Genomic DNA, 21,976 nt, shown 5'->3' on the forward strand with positions numbered 1-21,976 from the left:
GCTGCTGATCAGTTCTGGACAAGAGCCTGGGAATTTGTAAAAAGCAAAAGATTTATGCGATCTGAAGATAAACCAGTCTAGAGGGGGAATTGGGAATTGGTAATTTGACGTACTGCCAACATTGGGATTACTGAACTGGGCCCTTTGCAACCATGTAGGTAGGGGTAGTTCACTTATCCACGTTTCAGAGAAACAGGGTTAGACAACAGAGGTAAGGGACTCGCCCAGCTATTAAGTAAGGGTAGGGACTGAGGTTTGAACCAAGGCAGCTTGGCTCCAGGGCCAGCTGCTGTAAGGTGGGTGCTGGGAGGTGAGGCAGGGCAGTTGTCGAGGCGCCGGGTGGGAGTAGAGGGATGCCTTGCTCGGGGTGCTTCAGGGCTGGGCCCGGCGATACCGACCCCCGTGCAATAAAGCACGTTGACTCCCCAAGCTTGCGCGCGTTGCTCCCTCTCAGCGTGCCGGCCCCGCCCTCCGCCGCCACACTTCCGGCGGTTTTGCGACCGCGGAGGGGCTCGGGCAAGTAGGCGGGCGGTCGCTGGGGGTGACGAGATCGGCTGGGCGCGGTCGGTGGTGCGGGCGGGTGCGGGCTCTCTGCTGCTGTCCAGGTCTCTGCGGTCTCTGAGGGCCCTCCGTCTCGCCGGCGCCATGGGCAACTGCCACACGGTAGGGCCCAACGAGGCGCTGGTGGTTTCAGGTGAGGGGCAGCGAGAGGGGTGGGTCCGGAGCGCCAGTGCGGAGGGTGTTGGGGGAGGGCTGTGCCCGCGAAGGTGGAGGAGGGGGGTGCTCGGGCTGGGGAGCGAACAGGGAGGGTAGGCCAGGGAAGCGCCCCGAGGGTGGAGGGCAGTGCCGAGGTGGGGGCGCCGAGTATCGGCCCTGAGGCTACGCGCTCCGGCCCGCACCTGACACCCCCTTAAGAGAGTCCCCAGTACTCACACTTGCGGTGTCCCACGCCTCTCAGCACCCACCAGGGGTTCCTCGCCCACTGCCTGTTTTCTCGTGTTTATCTCCTCCTTTCCCCGCCTCCTTTCTAGGCAGTGTCCCTCCTCCGTGGCCTTGGGGGTCCCGAGCTGAAGCCGTGGGGATCCGGGAGGGAGAGGAACAGCGGTTTGGCTGAATTTCAGCGCGGAGGACTGGGGGTGGCTCGCGCAGCTCTAGAGGGCAGGTGCCTATGTGGGCCGGGGCCCCGGGACTGGGATCGTGTCTCCTGGCCCGTTCTGAGACCCGTTAATCCCCAGCAGGGCGGGGCTTGCTGGGGTTTCCCGGCATTGCTCTTTCGGGAGAAGCGGGCGCGGCCTCTACAGGTTGAGAAACCGGGTTCTGGTTTGTGCCGCGCCCGTTGCAAAATGCTGCAAGCTCCAGAATTTCTGCGAGCTTAGATGCGGCTGGGGGACTACAGTCTTAGGGAGGGGAGAGGTATCTGTCTTAAGGCTACCTTTTAAATTGTATATTTGGGTTTCTTGGAAGGTAGCTGAAGGTTTTCAAGGCACCAGTTTGTGCAGCAGCCCTGGCTCGCAGCAGCTGGGGAGGGTTAGTCCATGGTTCCTGACAGCTTGGAGGCCTCCTGGCTTACTTGCTGCTCTCAACGCCGATTTTCAGCATGTGTGCAGTTCTAGGGCTGGCTGCAGAAGTGGTTAGAAGTGGGTAGGCTAAGCCAGGTATTGTAGCTGCCCACCCTTAGGGCAAGATTGATAAAGTTTCCTTGAGAAACTTTTAGCCCAGAACATGGCCTCTGGCTCAGTCTGGATTTCAAAATCAATCACTGCACAGGGGTAGGAAATTCCCACTCTCCCTGATCAAGATCTTACTCATGTGTGGGAGATAAGATACTGCCATTTTCTAAAGACCTGAAATAGCCTTGGGAGCAAGAACACTTAAGGCCATACTAGCACCTACCTCTGCAAGACCTGGACCAGCCTCCCGGCCTACACTCCTAAAGAAGGCTTTTATAACCCGAATCTGCAGTTTTTCTTGTGGAGTTTCTTTTTGGAAGCCTGGACTCTGAGCTAAGGAGACAGAAGCTCCAGTCCTGTTTGGGGAAGAGTAAGAGGAACCTCTGAGATGGGCTGCTCTGTATTTTCTAGTTGTCAGAAATCCGGTCCTTTTGCCAGAGGCCAGTGCAGTGCTAATTTGGAAGCTGTTTTAGGGGTGGAGAGAAGAAGCCTTGCTGAGGATTAAAAGTGTTGGAATCAAGGAAGCATGCGAGAAGAGGGAGGGATGATGATGCCTAGCATAACAGTACTTGGGATTTGGTATGACCTGACTGAGGCGCAGCTCCCTCTTACACATGAACTCCCAGGAGAATAGAGCAACTACTCCCCGCCCTGCCCTACCTGGGAGGTTACTTGGGTCTGTGTCTAAGTCCAGGGGCATCTCACTAAGCCCAATTTCAGAAAGATGGTCATCTTTTTCACCTGAGAAGTCTGGAGTTTTTTCTGATTGTCTAACCTCCCTCCTCCATTCTTTTTATTTTTTTAAATTATTTTTAATGTTGCCCTGGCTGGTTGGCTCAGTGGTAGAGCTTCAGCCTGGCATGCAGGAGTTCCCAGGTTCAGTTCCCAGCCAGGGCACACAGGAGAGGCACCCATCTGCTTCTCCACCCCTCCCCCTCTCCTTCCTCTCTGTCTCTCTCATCCTCTCCCACAGCCTGGGCTCCATTGGAGCAAGGTTGGCCCAGGCGCTGAGGATGGCTCTGTGGCCTCTGCCTCAGGCGCTAGAGTGGCTCTGGTTGCGGCAGAGCATCGCCCCTGGTGGGCATGCCGGGTGGATCCCAATCGGGCACATGCGGAAGTCTGTCTGACTGCCTCCCTGTTTCCAGCTTCCGAAAAATACAAAAAAAAAAATTTATTTTTAATGTTTATTTTATTTTTTATTTTTTTTTTTATTTTATTTATTTATTTTTTTTACAGAGGCAGAGATAGACAGGGACAGACAGACAGGAACGAAGAGAGATGAGAAGCATCAATCATTAGTTTTTCATTGCGCGTTGCGACTTCTTAGTTGTTCATTGATTGCTTTCTCATATGTGCCTTGACCGCGGGCCTTCAGCAGACCGAGTAACCCCTTGCTGGAGCCAGCAACCCTGGGTCCAAGCTGGTGAGCTTTTCACTCAAGCCAGATGAGCCCGCGCTCAAGCTGGCGACCTCGGGGTCTCGAACCTGGGTCCTTCCGCATCCCAGTCCGATGCTCTATCCACTGCGCCACCACCTGGTCAGGCTTAATGTTTATTTTATTGATTTTAGAGAGAGAAAAGGAGAAAGACAGGAATATCTGTTCCTGTATGGGCCCTGACGGAGGATTGAAGGATCAAACTGGCAACCTCCATGCTTTGGAGGAAGAGGCTCGAGCTACTCCACCAAGCTATCTGGCCAAGGCCCTCCTCCATTCTATAATATAAAACCCTTTACTCTGTTTCTGTTTGGGGACTTTTTTTTTTTGTATTTTTTCCGAAGCCAGAAACGGGGAGGCAGTCAGACAGACTCCCGCATGTGCCCGACCGGGATCCACCCAGCATGACCACCAGGGGGCAATGCTTTGCCCATCCAGGGCATCGCTCTGTTGCGACCAGAGCCATTCTAGCGCCTGAGGCAGAGGCCACAGAGCCATCCTCAGCGCCCAGGCCAACTTTGCTCCAATGGAGCCTTGGCTGCGGGAGGGGAAGAGAGAGACAAAGAGGAAGGAGAGGGGGAGGGGTGGAGAAGCAGATGGGCGCTTCTCCTGTGTGCCCTGGCCGGGAATCAAACCCGGGACTCCTGCACGCCAGGCCGATGCTCTACCACTGAGCCAACCGGCCAGGGCCTGTTTGGGGATTTTTTTTTTTTTTTTTTTTTTTTTTAATTTTATTTATTCATTTTAGAGAGGAGAGAGAGAAGGAGGGAGAGAGAGAGAGAGAGAGAGAGAGAGAGGAGAGAGAGACGGGGGGAGGAGCTGGAAGCATCAACTCCCATATGTGCCTTGACCAGGCAAGCCCAGGGTTTCGAACCGGCGACCTCAGCATTTCCACGTCGACGCTTTATCCACTGCGCCACCACAGGTCAGGCCTGTTTGGGGATTTTAAAAGGGGAATCCAAATGCCATACATCTTTTTCTCATCTCTATAATAAATCAGAGGTTCTTAACCTGGGGATTGCAGTTAGAATTTATTTATTTCTATTTCTTAAGGTTTTGTGTTTTTTGTTTTAATTGATTGATTTTACTGAGAAAGGAAGGGAGGGATGGAGGGAGACAGAAAGCAACATTGATCTGTTTCTGTATGTGCCCTGACCAGGGATAGAACCAGCAACCTCCGCACTTTTTTTTTTTTTTTTTTTTTTTTTTATAGAGGCAAAGATAGATAGGGACAGACAGACGGGAACGGAGAGAGATGAGAAGCATCAATCATCAGTTTTTCGTTGCACGTTGCGACTTCTTAGTTGTTCATTGATTGCTTTCTCATATGTGCCTTGACCGCGGGCCTTCAGCAGACCGAGTAACCCCTTGCTGGAGCCAGCGACCTTGGGTCCAAGCTGGTGAGCTTTTTTTTGCTCAAGCCAGATGAGCCCACGCTCAAGCTGGCGACCTCGGGGTCTCGAACCTGGGTCCTTCTGCATCCCAGTCCGACGCTCTATCCACTGCACCACCACCTGGTCAGGCTTTTTTTTTTTTTTTTTACCTCCGCACTTTGATGCTCTAACCAACTAAGCTTTCCAGCCAGGGCTTTTTAAAAGGTTTTATTTATTGATTTTTAGAGAGAGGATCAAGAGAGAGAAAAAGGCAGGGTGAGGAGCAGGAAGCATCAACTCATAGTAGTTACTTCTCATATGTGCCTTATGAGAAGTAAGGCAAGCCCAGGTTTTCAAACTGGCAACCTCAGCATTCTGGATTGATGCTTGATCCACTGCAGGTCAGGCTGGAATTTGGAGGTCTGTGCATTTGGATGAAGAGAAAGGTGCATTTATATTTTTTAATTTTTGTTTGTTTATTGAGTTGAGAGAGAGAGAGATTGATTTATTGTTCCACACATCCATGCACACTCATTGGTTGATTCTTGTATGTACCCTGACTGGGGATCGAACCCCCAACTCTGGTGTAGCGGGACTATGCTCTAACCAACTGAGCTACACAGCTGGACAAGTGCATTTATATTTATCATCTCCTGTGATTATGAATGTCTCTGACAGTCTATGATGGTATTAACAGATATTTTCTTTTTTTTTTTTTTTTTTTTTTAATTTTTTTTTAATTTATTTATTCATTTTTAGAGAGGAGAGGGGGGGAGAGAGAGAGAGAGGGAGAGGAGAGACAGAGAGAGAGAAGGGGGGAGGAGCTGGAAGCATCAACTCCCATATGTGCCTTGACCAGGCAAGCCCAGGGTTTCGAACCGGCGACCTCAGCATTTCCAGGTCAACACTTTATCCACTGCGCCACCACAGGTCAGGCAACAGATATTTTCCTACCACATTGCATTTGTTATAATACCTTAAAAATCACTTTGTTCATCACTACTTTTAAATTAAGCTGATTATTAGATCTACCATAGTTTATTATTAACATATTACACTATCACACATGTTACTATGTATTACATACCATATATACATACTATGCCACATATTTGGTTGTTTTAATATTTTGATAACCAATAAAATTTGTTTCTTACATGTTTTATTTTATGCATTTATGAACATTCCATCATTGCTGGACTACTAAGGCTGAAAAAAGAGCTAAATCCCCTTTTTTTTTTTACAGAGGCAGAGATAGACAGACAGGAATAGAGAGAGATGAGAAGCATCAATCATTAGTTTTTCGTTGCGCGTTGCAACTTCTTAGTTGTTCATTGATTGCTTTCTCATATGTGCCTTGACCGCGGGCCTTCAGCAGACCGAGTAACCCCTTGCTGGAACCAGCGACCTTGGGTCCAAGCTGGTGAGCTTTTTGCTCAAGCCAGATGAGCCTGCGCTCAAGCTGGGGACCTCGGGTCTCGAACCTGGGTCCTTCCGCATCCCAGTCCAATGCTCTATCCACTGCGCCACCACCTGGTCAGGCCTAAATCCCTCTTGTAGAGTATGGCCTTCTGGACTAGTAGGAAAAAGGAGGTGGAAGAGGGAAAGGAGTTTTCCTGAGAGGGCAGAGTGGGTCTGGGGAGGGGCTAAGAGTGGGGCAGAGGTTATCTAGGGGTGTTTTGTGATTCTTCAGCTTGGTTGAGGACAAAGGAAAGCAAGTTTTCTTAGAAAAAAAATGAGATGAAATTAGGAAGAACTTTCATGTCTCAAGACAGGAAGGGCAAGCAAGGAAGGGGCACCTAAGTGTCATCTTTTGGGAATGATGCTCAGGCTTAGTGTGGCCAGGAAGCTGGGAGGAGGATGCCTTCCTGAAGAGGAGGCTGCTGGGAGTGGGGCAGTCTGGCAGTCCCAGCTTCCTGTTGTTGCTACCCCTGGGAACCTGGCCATGTTGCCCTTGGCCAAGACCCAGCCTGAGCTGTGGCAGCCTGCTCCCAAGGTCAAAGACTAAGTTAAAGGTAAAGGGTGGACATTCCCCCCAACCCCACCCCAGGCCTCCCCCCAGCCTCCCCCATCGCTACCACCTCCTCCCCTGGCACATTGAAAAGTACCCTGTAGCTGGCTGGAGGCAGCCATACCCCAGCCCCCAGCCGGCCAGAAGTGGAACAAGCTGTGATTTTTTTACCATCTTCCAGTTTCACTGGATCCTGAGATGGTTTGGGTTTCAGATTGACAGATTGTGCTTAGAGGCCTCCCGAACCCCACTCCCCAGGGCAGAGAAACCCGCAACAGCTTCCATTGAACGGCAGCCCTGAGAACAGGTATTTTCACCACAGAGAGACAGAGACCTAAGACCTCCTCTTCCCACCCCTACTCACACATGGGCTGATCTTTGCTCCCTGGACCTCTGGCCCAGCTAATTGCCTGCTATGCATAGCAGCAGCCCCAGAAAACTGCTTTGGCTATTTAATGAGCAGTCTCAGATGCCAGTTCTCAGACCTGACAGGCCCTCTGCACTCCTGGGACTTTGTTCCATTGCTTCCACTCATCCAAAACTTATTTCCAGTTTGAGGTTCTCTCCATTACATCTCTTTTGGTTGCTGGCTTCACCATCCACCTAGATCCAGACTGTAGAGGTACACTGATGTGGTAGCCACTAGCCACATGTGGCCACTTTGTTTTAAGTTAATAAAATTAAAATGTATGTGCTGTCATACCAGGCACATTTCAGTTACTCAATAGTCACCTATGCCTAGTGGCTACCAGTATTGCCCAGTGCAGCTATAGAACATTTCCACTCACACAGAAAGTTCTCTAGAAGTTGCCTGCCCTGTGGTAGCCAGTGGATAAAGTGTTGACCTGGAACGCTGAGGTCGCCAGTTCAAAAGCCCTGGCTTGCCTGGTCAAGGCACATATGGGAGTTGATGCTTCCTGCTCCTCCCCCTCCCTACCTCTCCTGCTCTCTCCGTCTCTCTCCCTACTCTCTAAAATGAATTAAAAAAAAAAAAAGTTCTCTGGAAGTTATCTCTTAGCATGAGGCACCTTGTTTTGCCTAGGTCACTGCAAGAGGCTCATACCCAATCTCCCAGTTTCTTCCTCCTTGCGCAAAGTAGTGTTTCTAAAATGCATATGTAATTTTGTCACTCCCCAGTTTAAATACCTATGTGGCCCCCCATTTCTCACACACATACTCACAGCTCCTTGGTCTGATACCTGAGGCACTCTGTGATCTGCCCCTCTCCTACCACTGCCTTGCACTTGCCATGGGTTCTCAGTGTAACTCACCTATAGTAAACTATCCCTGACCCTTGACCTTGGGAGGCAACACCTAAAGGTTTCCTGAAAACCCCAGTTTGTGAAAAGGGAAATGATGGTACCCACTGGCTTTTTCCCAAATCACATTCCCTTTGTTTTAAATATACAAATCACATTTCCTTTGAATCATGTTTCCCGTACATATGTTTGCACTGCAAGTGACCTGCCCCTTCAGCTTTTTTAATTTTTCTTATTTTTTAGAGAAAGGAAGCAAAAGAGAAACGATTTTTTTTTATTATTTATTCATTTTAGAAAGGAGAGAGGAGAGAGAGATAGAGAGAAGGGGGGGAGGAGCAGGAAGCATCAACTCCCATATGTGCCTTGACCAGGTAAGCCCAGGGTTTCGAACCGGCGACCTCAGCATTTCCAGGTCGATGCTTTATACACTGCGCCACCACAGGTCAGGCAAGAGAAACAACGATTTGTTGTTCCACTTATTTATGCATTCATTGGTTGATTCTTGTATATGCCCTGACTGGGGATCAAACCTACAACCTTGGCGTTTAGGACAATGCTCCAACCAACCAGGCTACCCAGCCAGGGCACCTCTCCAGCTTTTATGAAAGTTTTCTTGCCAGAGGGTTCACAACAAGAATTTCAGGAATTGATTTTTCTCATTTCTGTACAGAGAGCATGCCAAGCATGTCCACAGCATGAATCTGGGTCCAGGCCAGATTCAACATTCTGTTTAGTTGATACATAGTTTCCAGGAACCACTTCCTTTTTAGACCTTTTCCCTTTATCTTCACTTTTCCTGTTGGTACCCTGTGTTAGCCTTTGTTTTGAGGTCTTGGCTTCCCCATCTACTCCCACAAGAGGAACAAAGTCACTCTGAATGCCTGGGATTAAAGGACCAGCCTCACTGAGATGTGTCTGCCAGGCTTAAGCAAGGCTCCCACCTTGACTCGAGACTCCCTCCATCCCTCCCAGAAGTCTCCCAGTGTGTGTGTGTGGGGGGGGGGGGGGGCTGCATTCCCTCTCTGCACCTGCCCTGATAATAGGTGCATCTCATGGTATTACAGTCATCTCAGGAGAGGGTCCCTTTTTCTAGTCTCACTTCCTTCAAGACAGGACTTGTTATCTTCATTTCTGTATTCCTAGCACAGAAAATACTCTACTTCTTTGTTAAATGAATGGTTGCTGCTCACTCCTGCCCATTGACCTTTTCTGTTCTCTGAAAGCACTTACATTCTAACTTACTCATGGGATATCTCCCTTTTTATGCAAACTGCCTGTCTACCAAATTAGATTCCAAGACCCTTAAGGTCATGTCTCCCATTTATTTGTAACTTCAGCACCTGACACCCAACAGTGGGATGTGTTAAGTGTCCAAGTAGGTAAAGCCCAGGGTTACTGTCGGAGGGATTGGAAGGGGTGGGGGGTAGACAAACCCAAGAGCTGAATGACCAGCAGTGTTTTTACTTTGTTCTCCAGGGGGCTGTTGTGGTTCAGACTATAAACAGTACGTGTTTGGTGGCTGGGCCTGGGCCTGGTGGTGTATCTCCGACACTCAGAGGTAAGGGCCTGGGGGCTCAGGGAACCTGGCATCCTAGTGGGCAAGAGAAAAAAGGATTTCCAGCCTTCCCCCTTTTCCCCACAGGTCAGCTAGAGCATCTGCCACTTGTCACATTTCATTCTGGGGTTGGGGGCCTCCAAAGAAGCAGGCAAAATAAGTTGCACAGGGATGCTGGAGATCTGTCCGTGGCCACCCCCTTCGTAGCAGGGGTGCTGTTTTCCTCTGGAGGCATCGCTTCTGTCCCGGAGAATTCAGGGTCCTGTCAGGCAGAATCCCAGTGCCCTTTACAGAGTGGGTCTAAGGAGGGAGGAAAGGCTGAAGAGACCCTTTATATGCACCCTCACTTTTGCAGGCCCTTGGACAATGCCGGCAGGGACTAAATAGCAGAGAATAAATGTACAGTCTGAAGTGGCTCTGTAACAACAGTGAGTCAGAGACTGGGGTGGGGATCTAAGGAATTAGTGCAGGTCTGGACCTCCTAAGCCAGTGTGGAAAGACTAGGGGCAGGGGGTATTTCAGCTCCCCAGAGGGGCCCGTTATCAGGCTATACTTGCGAAATTCCCAGAACCCCGGGCAGGGCCAGATTTGATGTGGACCTTTCCTGCCATCTTCACTGCCCACCAGAAGGAAATGAGGCATGCCAGCCACCTTTCCACCATCACCCCTTCCTATCCATGGGAGATTGGGGGAGGGACCCAGATCCTTCCAGCTCAGGACCCAGACAAGGGCAGCAGAGCTGTGAAGGTGTGGACATGTGGGGGGAGGGGTGTCATCTGAAGGGGAAGTGATGGACATTCCAGTGGACTATTCCCCCTCCACCATGTCCCCACCAGTTAGCGGAGAGAAGACCCATGGCTACAATGAGCTATCAGTGCATGCAGCTTCAGGGAGTCTGAGGGTGTCAGCTGTGGTCAGGGGCATGGGAAGCATGTCAGAACTTTTTAACTTCACTGATTGTCCAGTAACCCCTCCCGCTTTTCCATCTCTCTCCTTGTTTTGCTCTGCCTAAGTGGGATCCTGCAGGACTCTTCTGGCCTAAGGTCAAAAGTGTCAGAGTAATCAATACTGGTCATAGGTTTCTCTCAGGAGGTTCCTAGGCACTCTCGAGTGGGCCAGTTGGCCTGTCAGAAACTATGGGTGGTCCTCTCTAGAGACACTGCCACCTTACCCCATATGCCACACAGTCCTGGGAAAAACAGAGTATCCTGTCCAAACTCCTCAGTGTATAGTCAAACCCAGAGAATTTGCGACCTGCCGAAAGACTGGTCCTGCATGGGCATCCGCTTCTAGGGGCTACTCTGAAGCTTTTTGTTTCAATTCTTGGTCCCTTACTCCAGCTTCTTGCTCCAAGGAGCAGAGCCCTGAGAGGGCCAAGCTTCTCTGAGAGCAGTTTTGGAAGTGAAGTATAGAGGTCCTTGTACCTTGTTCTAGGAAGGTACACACCCAGGCTCAGCATTCTCCCTCTGGTTCCACTTGTGGAGCAGTATGAGTCTGCAGGGCCTCTTCTTCTTGGGCCCTGTTCTGGGGGCAGCCCCTTCCCCAATCCCTAGCCTGCTTGGGGGACTCCTCTACAAGCTGAAGCCTTTATTTCCCTAGGCCAGAGGAGCCTCGCAGATCAGAGTAGAGGCTTCTAACCTGGGTCCTCAGACTCCTTTTTAAGGTACTTTCCACAGCCATCCTACATATGTCACCCACTTTCAGTGTCAGCTGTTCTTGTACAGGTTCAGTGAGGTCCCTTCTGCTGCACTTTGCTGCCATATTCTATACTTTATTTTTTTAAGTTATTTATTGATTATTTTTAAAATTATTGATTTTTAGAGAGAGAAAGAGGGGGGAGCAGGAAGCATCAATTCATAGTAGTTGCTTCCTGTATGTGCCTTGACCAGGCAAGCCCAGGGTTTCGAACTGGCGACCTCTACATTCTAGGTTGACACTCTGTCCACTGCACTACCACAGGTCAGGCATAAAGTTACTTACCGATTTTAGAGAGAGAAGAAAGCAGAGAGAGAGAAAAAAAACATCAATTTGTTGTTCCATTTACTTATGCAGTCATTGGTTGATTCTTGTTATGTGCCCTGACCGTAGATTGAACCTAAAACTTTGGTGTATCGGGGTGACGCTCTAACCAACTGAGCTTCCCTGCCAGGGCCATATCTTTCGTGATATGGGCAGCTCTCTCCTTACTTCAGTGATTCCTCCACCTCTGGCATCTGAGCTGCAGCCTCCCACTTTCCCTCCTTCCTTCCCTCCTTTGTTCCCCCTTTCTCTTCTGTCTCCTCTCACCTTCCCCAGAAGGGAGCTTGGTGGGTTCCTGTCTGAGCCAGGTCTAGAGTCCTCTCAGACTGAAGGGTGCTAGTGGTAGGGCTTAAAAGAAGGCAGCCTTTGCATATCTGCATGGCCGGAGCCCCCAGGGCTGGCATGAGAGAGTTGAGGTAGGGGTACCCATCACCCCAACCCACCTGCTTCTGCTCCTCTAGCCTCAGCCTCTGTCCCCCCTCCCTTTGGTTCAAGGAAACCTTCCACACTGTCCACAGCCTGGCTTCTGCCTGGACCACTGTCCTATGGACATTTGTGCACACACTGCCCTAGGGAGGCCCAGCTAGGGTGAAGTAAGTAGCTTTGAGGTGCCTTGTTTTCTCTGCCATGACTCTTCTCTGCCTGTGCTCAACATTGGAAATTCCAAAGTGAATTGCTCTGTCATCTCCCTATTGTCCCCATGAATGTTCTGGCAGGGGCACACTTTCACCCCAGCCTTCATTGACACCCCCAACCCCACCCCCAAGTCTGTGCTGAGGGCAGGTTTCAGCACAGAGGCCTGAGAAGCTCGGAGCACATAATGTGGAATGGGCAGGGCCCTGGCCTCCCTTGATACCCTATCTGAAGCATCCCCATCCACCTCCAAATCCACTACTCTATTTGAAATAACCGTAAATGCCCAAAATCTAAATTTTTCTTTGGGCTTTACTGTCCTTAAATGCCTTCTTAGTGATATGCAGCACAGACCCTGAGGGTGTGTACCCAAGCAAGATTCAGTATTTTCTGTGGTTCATTAATTCACAGAGTGACCTTCCTCTCCCAATTTCTGGAAACACAGGTTTGCCCGTGTTTGGAGTGTGGAGTTGAGGTTAAGTCTCCAAGACCATGTCAAAAATCTCCTGGGGAAACAGGTAGTGAGCAACCCAGGTGACCTGACCTCAGATCATATGTCCAGGGCATCAACAGGCTTTTCCCCCAGCCAGCAGCAATTCCTTATTAAAGTATGGGGGCTAGAGAAGAGACCCAGAGGCCTCAGACCATCAAGGGGTGTCTCTGTCCCCCTACAGCCCTAGGCTGAGCTGGCAGTGGGGAGCTGAAGTATGGAGAGCAACCCTGCCCCCAGGCATCAGGCATCAGTGCTTATCTGGTAACCACTGTGTGTGTTTGCTGTGTCCCCTCCTACCCCTTCCTGTCCCTACCTCTCCCTACTCCCTGGCTGCTCCTCAGACTGTCTCTGGAGGTTATGACCATCCTGTGTCGCTGTGAGAATATTGAGACGTCGGAGGGGGTCCCGCTATTCGTAACAGGGGTTGCACAGGTAATAACCCACCTGCTTCCTCCTCTGTGTCTAACCTTCTCTCTCCCTGCCCCGTGGGGCCTGGCAGGCAGGAGCCAGATGGACTCCCCTTCCGAGAGTGTGGCTATCTCCCCTTTGTTCCCACCTCTGCTGCTCTGGGTGCCAAGATAGAGCCCTGTAGCTCCCCAGCTCCCTTGACTTGACCCACTGGCGCTGCTAGTGGGGAACGAGTAAGAGGTCTGGAAGTTCTGTCAAAATCTGCCAGTGGGTGTCTTTGGATGCCACACCTAAACTGTGAGTAAGCTGAGGCAGAAGACACAGGCCTTTTTGTGACAGAGGTGGGCTATCTGGGTGGGGCGAGTTCTTACCCACAGGTGATAGAGTCCTAGTTCTCCAGGTACCACAGAACTCCTTGCTAGCCTCTGCTCCAGGCTGACACCCTAGTGTCAGGACCTAGCCTTTCCCCCTGCAAGGCCAGAAGATGGGTTCTATGGGCAGTTCTGTTCACTGAGCACCCTGGGCCCTTTCAATCTCCTTGACATGCCTGAGCAAGAAAAGCTTTGGCCATTCCCTAATTTTTTGTTGAGAGGCCTTTGAGCAGATTACTAGGCTTCAGCTTTTCCCGTCTATAAAATGGGGAGAATCATGCCCTCTGTGCCTTGTAGAGATTTTTTTTTTTTTTTTTTTCCATTTTTCTGAAGCTGGAAACAGGGAGAGACAGTCAGACTCCCGCATGCGCCCGACCAGGATCCACCCAGCACGCCCACCAGGGGCGGTGCTCTGCCCCCCAGGGGGCGATGCTCTGCCCATCCTGGGCGTCGCCATATTGCGACCAGAGCCACTCTAGCGCCTGAGGCAGAGGCCACAGAGCCATGCCCAGCGCCCGGGCCATCTCTGCTCCAATGGAGCCTTGGCTGCGGGAGGGGAAGAGAGAGACAGAGAGGAAAGCGCGGCGGAGGGGTGGAGAAGCAAATGGGCGCTTCTCCTATGTGCCCTGGCCGGGAATCGAACCCGGGTCCTCCGCACGCTAGGCCGACGCTCTACCGCTGAGCCAACCGGCCAGGGCTCTTGTAGAGATTTTAGAAAGGCAAGTAAAACAATATGAGGGCACTTGGGGATTTTTTGAAAAGAAGTGCTACAGAAACCCAAGCTTTATTTATTTATTTATTTTTATTTTTATTTTTTGCGCGCACACATGCGCGCAAGAGAGAGAGAGAGAGAGGGAGAGGGAGACAGGAAGAAATGATCAGTATCAACACATAGTTGCAGCACCTTAGTTGTTCATTGATTGTTTTTTCATATGTGCCTTGACCAGGGGACTCTAGATGAGCCAGTGACCCCTTGCTCAAGCCAGCGACCTCAGGATTCTGAACCTAGGTCCTCAGCATCCCAGGTCAATGCTCTATCCACTGCACCACCGCCTGGTCATGTCCAAGCTTTATTATGAATACAATTTCACTTGAAAAGCAAGTGACCCGGTGTCTCATTCTTCATTAGCTGATGAAATTCATTCCTAGACCAGAGTGTTTAGTAACTCCAAGTGCTCTCTGTGTAATATGCAGGTTCCCATCGTCATTGCTTCATTCACCAGCTCTCTATTGAGCACCTTCTCAGTTCCCTGCACTGTGAATGCTGCAGTGACTATCAGAAAGCCCTGCCCTTTTATAGCCTGAATGCTAGTGGGTCCTCAGGCTAGGAGAGAACTGTGATCTTATGCATCCCCTTCCCTCTGTATGACATTGCCCTTCAGCCTTTTCAGGGAAAAACTATACTACCACTACCTTTCTCACCCATCCTGCCATTTCTAGTTGGGAAGGGGTCAGCCCCATCTTATTTGCCCCGTGTAACAGCAGTAGGAACAGGCTTCAGCAGAGAGGCCTGAGAAGCTTGGAATACTTTATGTGGAATAGGCAGGGCCCTGGCCTCCCCATCCACCTCCACATTTACTACTCTACTTGAAATAACTGTAAATGCCTAGATCCCTTTTAAGCTGGGTGATATGGAACCTTGTGGCCTCAGATTGTCTGGGAAGAACAAATCTTTTTAGTTCTCCTTGACCAGCAAGCTCTAGTGTGGCACCATTCCTAACTTGACCACCTGGGCCCAACCCCATAGGGTAGGCTTCACATCATAACCTGCATTGGCAGGTGGAGGGACTAGGCATCATTTCCCTGGCAAAGGGCAGATGCAGGATCCCCTTGTCTTGGCCCAGCAGTGGGCATACTTAGCCAGCCAGGCTACCAGGCAGAGCTTTCTAGGCAGCCTCCTGGGGCATCCTGGATTGCTGAACAGACCCAGGGAACAGGTGAGGGGAGGGCCGCTGGGGGAGATTCAGATGGCATCATTGGTGACCTGCATAGCACAGTCTAAAGTACCAGCATTTACTTGCTGTCTTGGGATGTATACACAGCTACTCCTGGACTCTGCCCACCTTCCCACCAGCCCAGACCATTACAACCACTCTTCTCTGCTTGCTTTTCCCTCTCTTCAAGCCGGGCTGGTTTCAGCAGAGGACATGCATATATAGGGGTAGCACACTCACACTCCTTCCCCTGGAGCCACTTGTACCACCCTGCCCTGCCTTCCCACCTGTCCCCTTCACGCATACTTCCAGCTGTGACCCCTTGGGGAGTGCTCCCCACCCTCCTTCACAACAGGACCTGTGGCCAATTCCAGCTGGAGTAGTGAGGTATTGGACTCTTTCCCCACACCCCAGGCCCTGGGCCCCCAGACCCATGCCCCTGTTTTGCATTTCTTGGCAGGATTTCCCTAGAGATTATGACGTTGCAGCCCCGCTGCGAGGACGTAGAGACGGCCGAGGGGGTAGCTTTAACTGTGACGGGTGTCGCCCAGGTATAGTAACTCAGCAGCCCTGCGCATGACCGTTGAGCTGCCTTGTCCCATGCTGGGATTTGGGAGGGGAGGAGAGGACGGCAGCCAGGGGCAGTCTCTCTCCAGCACCCCTGCCCCCACCCACTCCCCTTCCAGAAAAGGGTCATCGCCACTGGAACATGCTTGGCCCCTGGCCACCCGGCAGAACTAACAATCACCCCTTTTCTCCTCAGCGGGCCCACAAGGGACAAGAACCAGTGCTGAGGGCTCCTGTTTCACTAACCCCACCCGTTCTTTGCAGGTGTTGGAAATGCCAAGCCCCAGAATCCAGGCCCTTCCCTGTTCCCTGGGTAGGGGGCTGGAGGTATGGGGGCCTGAAGGTGAGGCCCTGTGAGGCAGGCTCTGGGCTCTGGAGTCAGAGACTGTGTTATATTCCCAAATTGGTACCTGGGTAAGGGGCTTCCTGCCTTAGTCCACCTCTCAGCTTCACAGGGCAAAGAGATTCAGCAGTGTTGTAGGCCTCTGGTGAGGGGGTTGTTGGCTTAGTACCTCGGAAAGGAAAAGCAAGAGAATGCCCACGCTGGGTGACACCCACAGGTCCTGTCCCCTATCCCACCTAGGCTTTCTTTTTCCTAGTTTGTCTGTCTCTGTCCCTGTTGCTCATTGTCATTTTTGCATTCTCTGCCCCTCAGTCTTCAGGTCTCCCACCTGTGAAGAGCCTTCAAGGGAGGAATTGGCTAATGAGAAATTCCAGCAATTGGACTAGTGGGATAGGGGAACAAGCCCCACAGGCCCAGGAGAGAGGCCGTGTCAGGGCCTGGGGCTGTCAGTAAGGATGAAATTTCTCCGTGTGAGAATTCTTGTGTGCTATCTCTACTAGAGGCCTCAGACAGACTGCACCGCTCCCCTAGCCCCTGGGCCTCTAGGCCTGAAAAAGGAGGGGAGGGACATAGCTACACCCTTCGCACCTGGGTCTGGGACCTCCATCTGCCTCTGCTGCATGTCTCAGGCACCTCTGTGATCACTGACAGGTGAAGATCATGACGGAGAAGGAGCTCCTGGCCGTAGCCTGCGAGCAGTTCCTGGGCAAGAACGTGCAGGACATCAAAAATGTCGTCCTGCAGACCCTGGAGGGGCACCTGCGTTCCATCCTCGGTGAGACCCTCCCTAGCCCAGGAGTCCCTCTGCTGCCTTCAAGGAGCCTCACAGGGTCCCCAAGCCAGGGCCAGGGAGGGATGCAGGGTGGGAAGGGGGGAAGTCTGTCAGAGCTACCGAGGTATTTTTTTTTGTCTTTCATTTTTTTTAGTGAGAGGAGAGAGTTAGAGAGACAGACTCCCACATGTGCCCCGACCGAGATCCACCTGGCAAGTCTCTACTGCCCATCTGGGGCCATTGCTCCATTGCTTAGCAACTGAGCCATTTTTTAGCACCTGAGGTGGAGGCCACAGAGCCATCCTCAGTGTCCCAAGGCCAACTCACTTGAACCAATCAATCCATCGCTGCAGGAGGGGAAGAGAGAGAGAGAGAGAAGCAAGAGGGAGAGGGATTGCCTGACCAGGTGGTGGCGCAGTGGATAGAGCGTCAGACTGGAATGCAGAGGACCCAGGTTTGAGACCCTGAGGTCGCCAGCTTGAGCAAGGGCACATCTGGTTTGAGCAAAGCTCACCAGCTTGGACCCAAGGTCGCTGGCTCGAACAAGGGGTTACTCGGTCTGCTGAAGGCCCATGGTCAAGGCACATATAAGAAAGCAATCAATGAACAACTGCAGTGTTGCAACGAAAAACTGATGATTGATGCTTCTCATCTCTTTCCATTCCTGTCTGTCTGTCCCTATCTATCCCTCTCTCTGACTCTGTCTCTGTAAAAAAAAATAAAAACTTTAAAAAAAAAATAGAGGGAGAGGGATGGAGAAGCAGATGGGCGCTTCTCCTGTGTGCCCTGATTGGAAATCAAACCTGGGACATCCACACTCTGGGCCGATGCTCTACCACTGAGCCAGCTGGCCAGGGCCCCACCAAGGTTTCTAGATGAAGAGCTGAAACATTTTCCCTCAAGTATGTTCTTTCAAAACTTCAGGTGAGCCTGACCAGGCGGTGGTGCAGTGGATAGAGTATCAAACTGGGATGCAGAGGACCCAGGTTTGAGACCCCGAGGTCGCCAGCTTGAGCGCGGGCTCATCTGGTTTGAGCAAAGCTCATCAGCTTGGACCCAAGCTCGCTGGCTTGAGCAAGGGGTTACTCGGTCAGCTGTAGCCCCACGGTCAAGGCACATATGAGAAAGCAATCAATGAACAACTAAGGCAGGGGTCCCCAAACTTTTTACACAGGGGGCCAGTTCACTGTCCCACAGACCGTTGGAGGGCCAGACTCTCAAAAAACTATAAACAAATCCCTATGCATACTGCACATATCTTATTTTAAAGTTAAAAAAAAGGCCCTGGCCGGTTGGCTCAGTGGTAGAGCGTCGGCCTGGCGTGCGGAAGTCCCGGGTTCGATTCCCGGCCAGGGCGCACAGGGGAGGCGCCTATCTGCTTCTCCACCCCTCCCCCTCTCCTTCCTCTCTGTCTCTCTCTTCCCCTCCAGCAGCCACGCTCCATTGGAGCGGGGATGGCCCAGGCGCTGGGGATGGCTCCTTGGCTTCTGCCCCGGGCGCTGGGGTGGGCGGTGGGGTGGCTCTGGTTGCAGCACAGCGGCGCCCCCTGGTGGGCAGAGCATCGCCCCCTGGTGGGTGTGCCGGGGTGGGTCCCAGTTGGGCGCATGCGGGGGTCTGTCTGGCTATCTCTCCCCATTTCCGGCTTCAGAAAAATAGAAAAAAAATAAAAATAAAAAAAAACGGGAACAAATACAATATTTAAAATAAAGAACAAGAACAAGTAAATTTAAATCAACAAACTGACCAGTGTTTCAGTGGAAACTATGCTTCTCTCACTGATCACCAATGAAAGAGGTGCCCCTTCCGGAAGTGCGGTGGGGGCCAGATAAATGGCCTCAGGGTGCCGCATGCGGCCCACAGGCCGTAGTTTGGGGACCCCTGAACTAAGGTGTCGCAACGAGAAACTGATGATTGATGCTTCTTATCTCTCTCCATTCCTGTCTCTCTGTCCCTCTCTCTGACTCTCTCTCTTTGTCTCTGTAAAAAAAAAAAAAAAAAAAAAAAACCACAAAACTTCAGGTGACTTGAGTGAAGGGGAGGGCTTTGAGGTGGGGCAAGTCTGGGCAAGTATCTAGTGCTGCTTGGAATACTTTTCTTCATCCAGCCTGGACTCTACAGAAGGAGGCGTGGCACTAAACACCACTAAGGAGAAACAAGGACGACCCAGCTCAGACTGCACAACCCCTGCATATTCTCATACCTTTATTTGCATGCCTCCTCCCTTTCCTAGCTGGGTAGGTCCCTGGGGAGCCAGCCCATGACTCTTCTGCCCCCAGGGACCCTGACTGTGGAGCAGATTTATCAGGACCGGGACCAGTTTGCCAAGCTGGTGCGGGAGGTGGCGGCCCCTGATGTCGGCCGCATGGGCATTGAGATCCTCAGTTTCACCATCAAGGTACTGTTGATGGGAAGGCATAGCCCCCCACCACCATGTGGGAATGAAAGGTTGACAGGAGGGGAACCTTTGTGTTTATGGCTATTCCTAGGGATGACTCCCCTTCCTTCCCCAGGATGTGTATGACAAAGTGGATTATCTGAGCTCCCTGGGCAAGACACAGACTGCTGTAGTACAGAGAGATGCTGACATCGGGGTGGCCGAGGCTGAGCGGGATGCAGGCATCCGGGTATGTTGGCTTTCCTTCTTACCCCCAGGGACAGGGAATTCAGGAGTGTTGGGACCATAGTTTCTCAGCGGACCCTTAGCACCTGCCCCTCCTACTCTCAGGAAGCTGAGTGCAAGAAGGAGATGCTGGATGTGAAGTTCATGGCTGACACCAAAATTGCTGACTCCAAGCGAGCCTTTGAGCTGCAGAAGTCAGCCTTCAGTGAGGAAGTCAATGTGAAGGTCAGAAGCCATAGGATACCCGGGTTGGGGCTCAGGGCTCAAAACTTGGCAACTAGCCTCTGACATGTTGACCACACTTCTGCCACAGACAGCTGAGGCCCAGCTGGCCTATGAGCTACAAGGGGCCCGAGAACAGCAGAAGATCCGGCAAGAAGAGATTGAGATTGAGGTTGTGCAGCGTAAGAAGCAGATTGCAGTGGAGTCGCAGGAAATACTGCGCACGGAAAAGGAACTTATCGCCACGGTGCGCCGCCCTGCCGAGGCAGAGGCACACCGCATACACCAGATAGCTGAGGGTGAGAAGTAAGTGCTGCTGGGTGCCAAGGGCTGGGGCATTAGTCAGACTCCTCTGCCATGCATGACTCCTTCCACCTTCCTGCCCACAGCTTAGAATCCAATTCTCTTCCATCCCTACTTAGAAGATGGGATGGTTGTTAGGAAGACTGAATTAGATAAAAGTTTGAGGGCCTGCCATGGTGCTTGGCACAGAGGGTGTTCTGGTTAATCCCCTCTTCCATTTGCATTGGGAGCCAGTAACCCCTCCCTGGCCAGAGCCAGAATGCCAGGACACCCCCCTGTCATGGGTCCCCCACCTGCCAGAGCAGAGGGTTTGAGAGTTTGCTGGTCCTCAAGCAAGACTTGAGGGGCCTCTGGCACTTTCCACTGATCCTGCCCCGCCTGGACTCCCCCAGGGTGAAGCAGGTCCTCTTGGCTCAGGCAGAGGCTGAGAAGATCCGAAAAATTGGCGAGGCAGAAGCATCTGTCATCGAGGCGATGGGCAAGGCAGAAGCTGAGCGGATGAAGCTCAAGGCTGAGGCCTACCAGAAATACGGGGATTCAGCAAAGATGGCCTTGGTGCTGGAGGCCCTGCCCCAGGTGAGGACCCTACCCCAGGCTGGGACTAGTGGGGTATGTGCAGGAACTTTTCTGGGCCTTGTCAGGAACATAGTGACAGGCTGGCTAGAAGAATTAAATGGGGGAGTATTTGGCAAGGGACAGGAACCCTACAATAGGCACGCAGACTACGGCTTTCAAATAAGGGCCACCCAGGCTGTTTTGAGGTTTAGGTGAGATGGAAAAGGGGGGAAGATGCTGAACAGGACAAGTGGATGGAGTCAGAACCAACCAAGCTCTCCTCCCATCTAACCTCCTAGATTGCTGCCAAAGTCGCCGCCCCACTGACCAAAGTTGATGAGATTGTGGTCCTCAGTGGAGACAACAATAAGGTAACATCAGAAGTGAACCGACTGCTGGCTGAGCTGCCTGCCTCCGTGCATGCCCTTACAGGCGTGGACCTATCCAAGGTGTGTACTCCTCTAGCTGTAGTAGGGTTTCATGGGTAGCCCACTGGACTGACCTAGATGTAGTGGTTGCGGGCTCCAGGGTCATGACCTCACGGCAGTTCCCATCCTTACAGATACCCCTGATCAAGAAGGCCACCGGTGCACAGGTGTGAGGCTCTCGAAGGTCCACACCCTTCAGCAGCCGCCCGCTCCTCCCTTCAGCACCTGTTTTAATACCACAGGAACAACGGGAACGTTGCTGACTCTGGTGCCTTATTTTGTAGGGACCAGAAGTGCTGCGTGTACAGGCTTCTGGCTGTCTTCTCTTCTCTCCTGTCTGTCTCCTTCCTCTTCTCTATCCCACACCTTCACTCTCACTGCCATATTCATCTGGTGTGTCTATTCCACCCTCATTTTCCTGTATATAGATTTCTCCCTTTGTCTGTTTGTCTTTCTTTTTTCTCTCCTTCTCTCCTCCTACCCACCCTCAGCATACATCATGTAGTGTAAGCCGAAGATGTTTATTATAATCACTGTCTGTCTGTGGGGAGTGGCCCTGCTGCTCTTCAGAATCCTGGTGCCTTGAAGTTCTCTGTGCATCTATCTGTCCTCCCTGTGGCCCTGGCCAGACTTCAGCATGGGTGCAGGGGTTCTGGGTAGGATGGCCACCCGCCCCTCTCCTGGCCCAGGCTTCCCAGCCCTCCACCCTACCCTGAGAAGCCCCCAACCTCACCCACTCCAGCCCCTCTAGGCCTAGGTAGCAGTGTCCCACAGGCCCAGGCCTTGGCCCTTTACTTTACCCCTCCCCAGCCCCAGGCCTGCTCTCATACCTTACCTCTCACACCTACCCCAGGGGCACAGAAGCACGGCCTCCTGTCTATAGCAGCTCCCTCTCAGTTTACTACTGCCTTAGGAGGCCCTCCTGTGCGTAGGGAAGTTCCCTCCATGGACATGTTCCTGCTAGGTGGAGTAAGGCTTGGTCCCAATTCTGCTAAGCCTTTCTGG

The 21,976-nt window shown here is 51.8% G+C and overlaps 1 protein-coding gene across 6 annotated transcripts; it reads left to right on the top strand.

Annotated features, from left to right (window-relative positions):
* The first annotated feature begins 50 nt into the window (after positions 1 to 50).
* Positions 51 to 21,587, top strand: FLOT2 (flotillin 2). Of its 6 annotated transcripts, none has more exons than XM_066263188.1 (12): positions 51 to 694; positions 8,120 to 8,195; positions 9,225 to 9,306; positions 12,790 to 12,880; positions 16,723 to 16,846; positions 19,120 to 19,238; positions 19,354 to 19,467; positions 19,569 to 19,688; positions 19,777 to 19,991; positions 20,381 to 20,564; positions 20,843 to 20,992; positions 21,106 to 21,587. In XM_066263188.1, the coding sequence occupies exons 2-12, from the start codon at positions 8,165 to 8,167 to the stop codon at positions 21,142 to 21,144; spliced, it is 1,269 nt and encodes a 422-aa protein (XP_066119285.1). In that variant the 5' UTR covers positions 51 to 694; positions 8,120 to 8,164; the 3' UTR covers positions 21,145 to 21,587. The 6 variants fall into 6 exon arrangements, with proteins under 6 accessions (XP_066119285.1, XP_066119284.1, XP_066119283.1 ...); XM_066263187.1 differs by lacking the exon at positions 12,790 to 12,880 and adding an exon at positions 15,622 to 15,712; XM_066263186.1 differs by lacking the exon at positions 8,120 to 8,195.
* The last annotated feature ends 389 nt before the right edge of the window (positions 21,588 to 21,976 follow it).

The sequence above is a fragment of the Saccopteryx bilineata genome, chromosome 2, assembly GCF_036850765.1.
Source record: "Saccopteryx bilineata isolate mSacBil1 chromosome 2, mSacBil1_pri_phased_curated, whole genome shotgun sequence".
Taxonomy (NCBI): Eukaryota; Metazoa; Chordata; class Mammalia; order Chiroptera; family Emballonuridae; genus Saccopteryx; species Saccopteryx bilineata.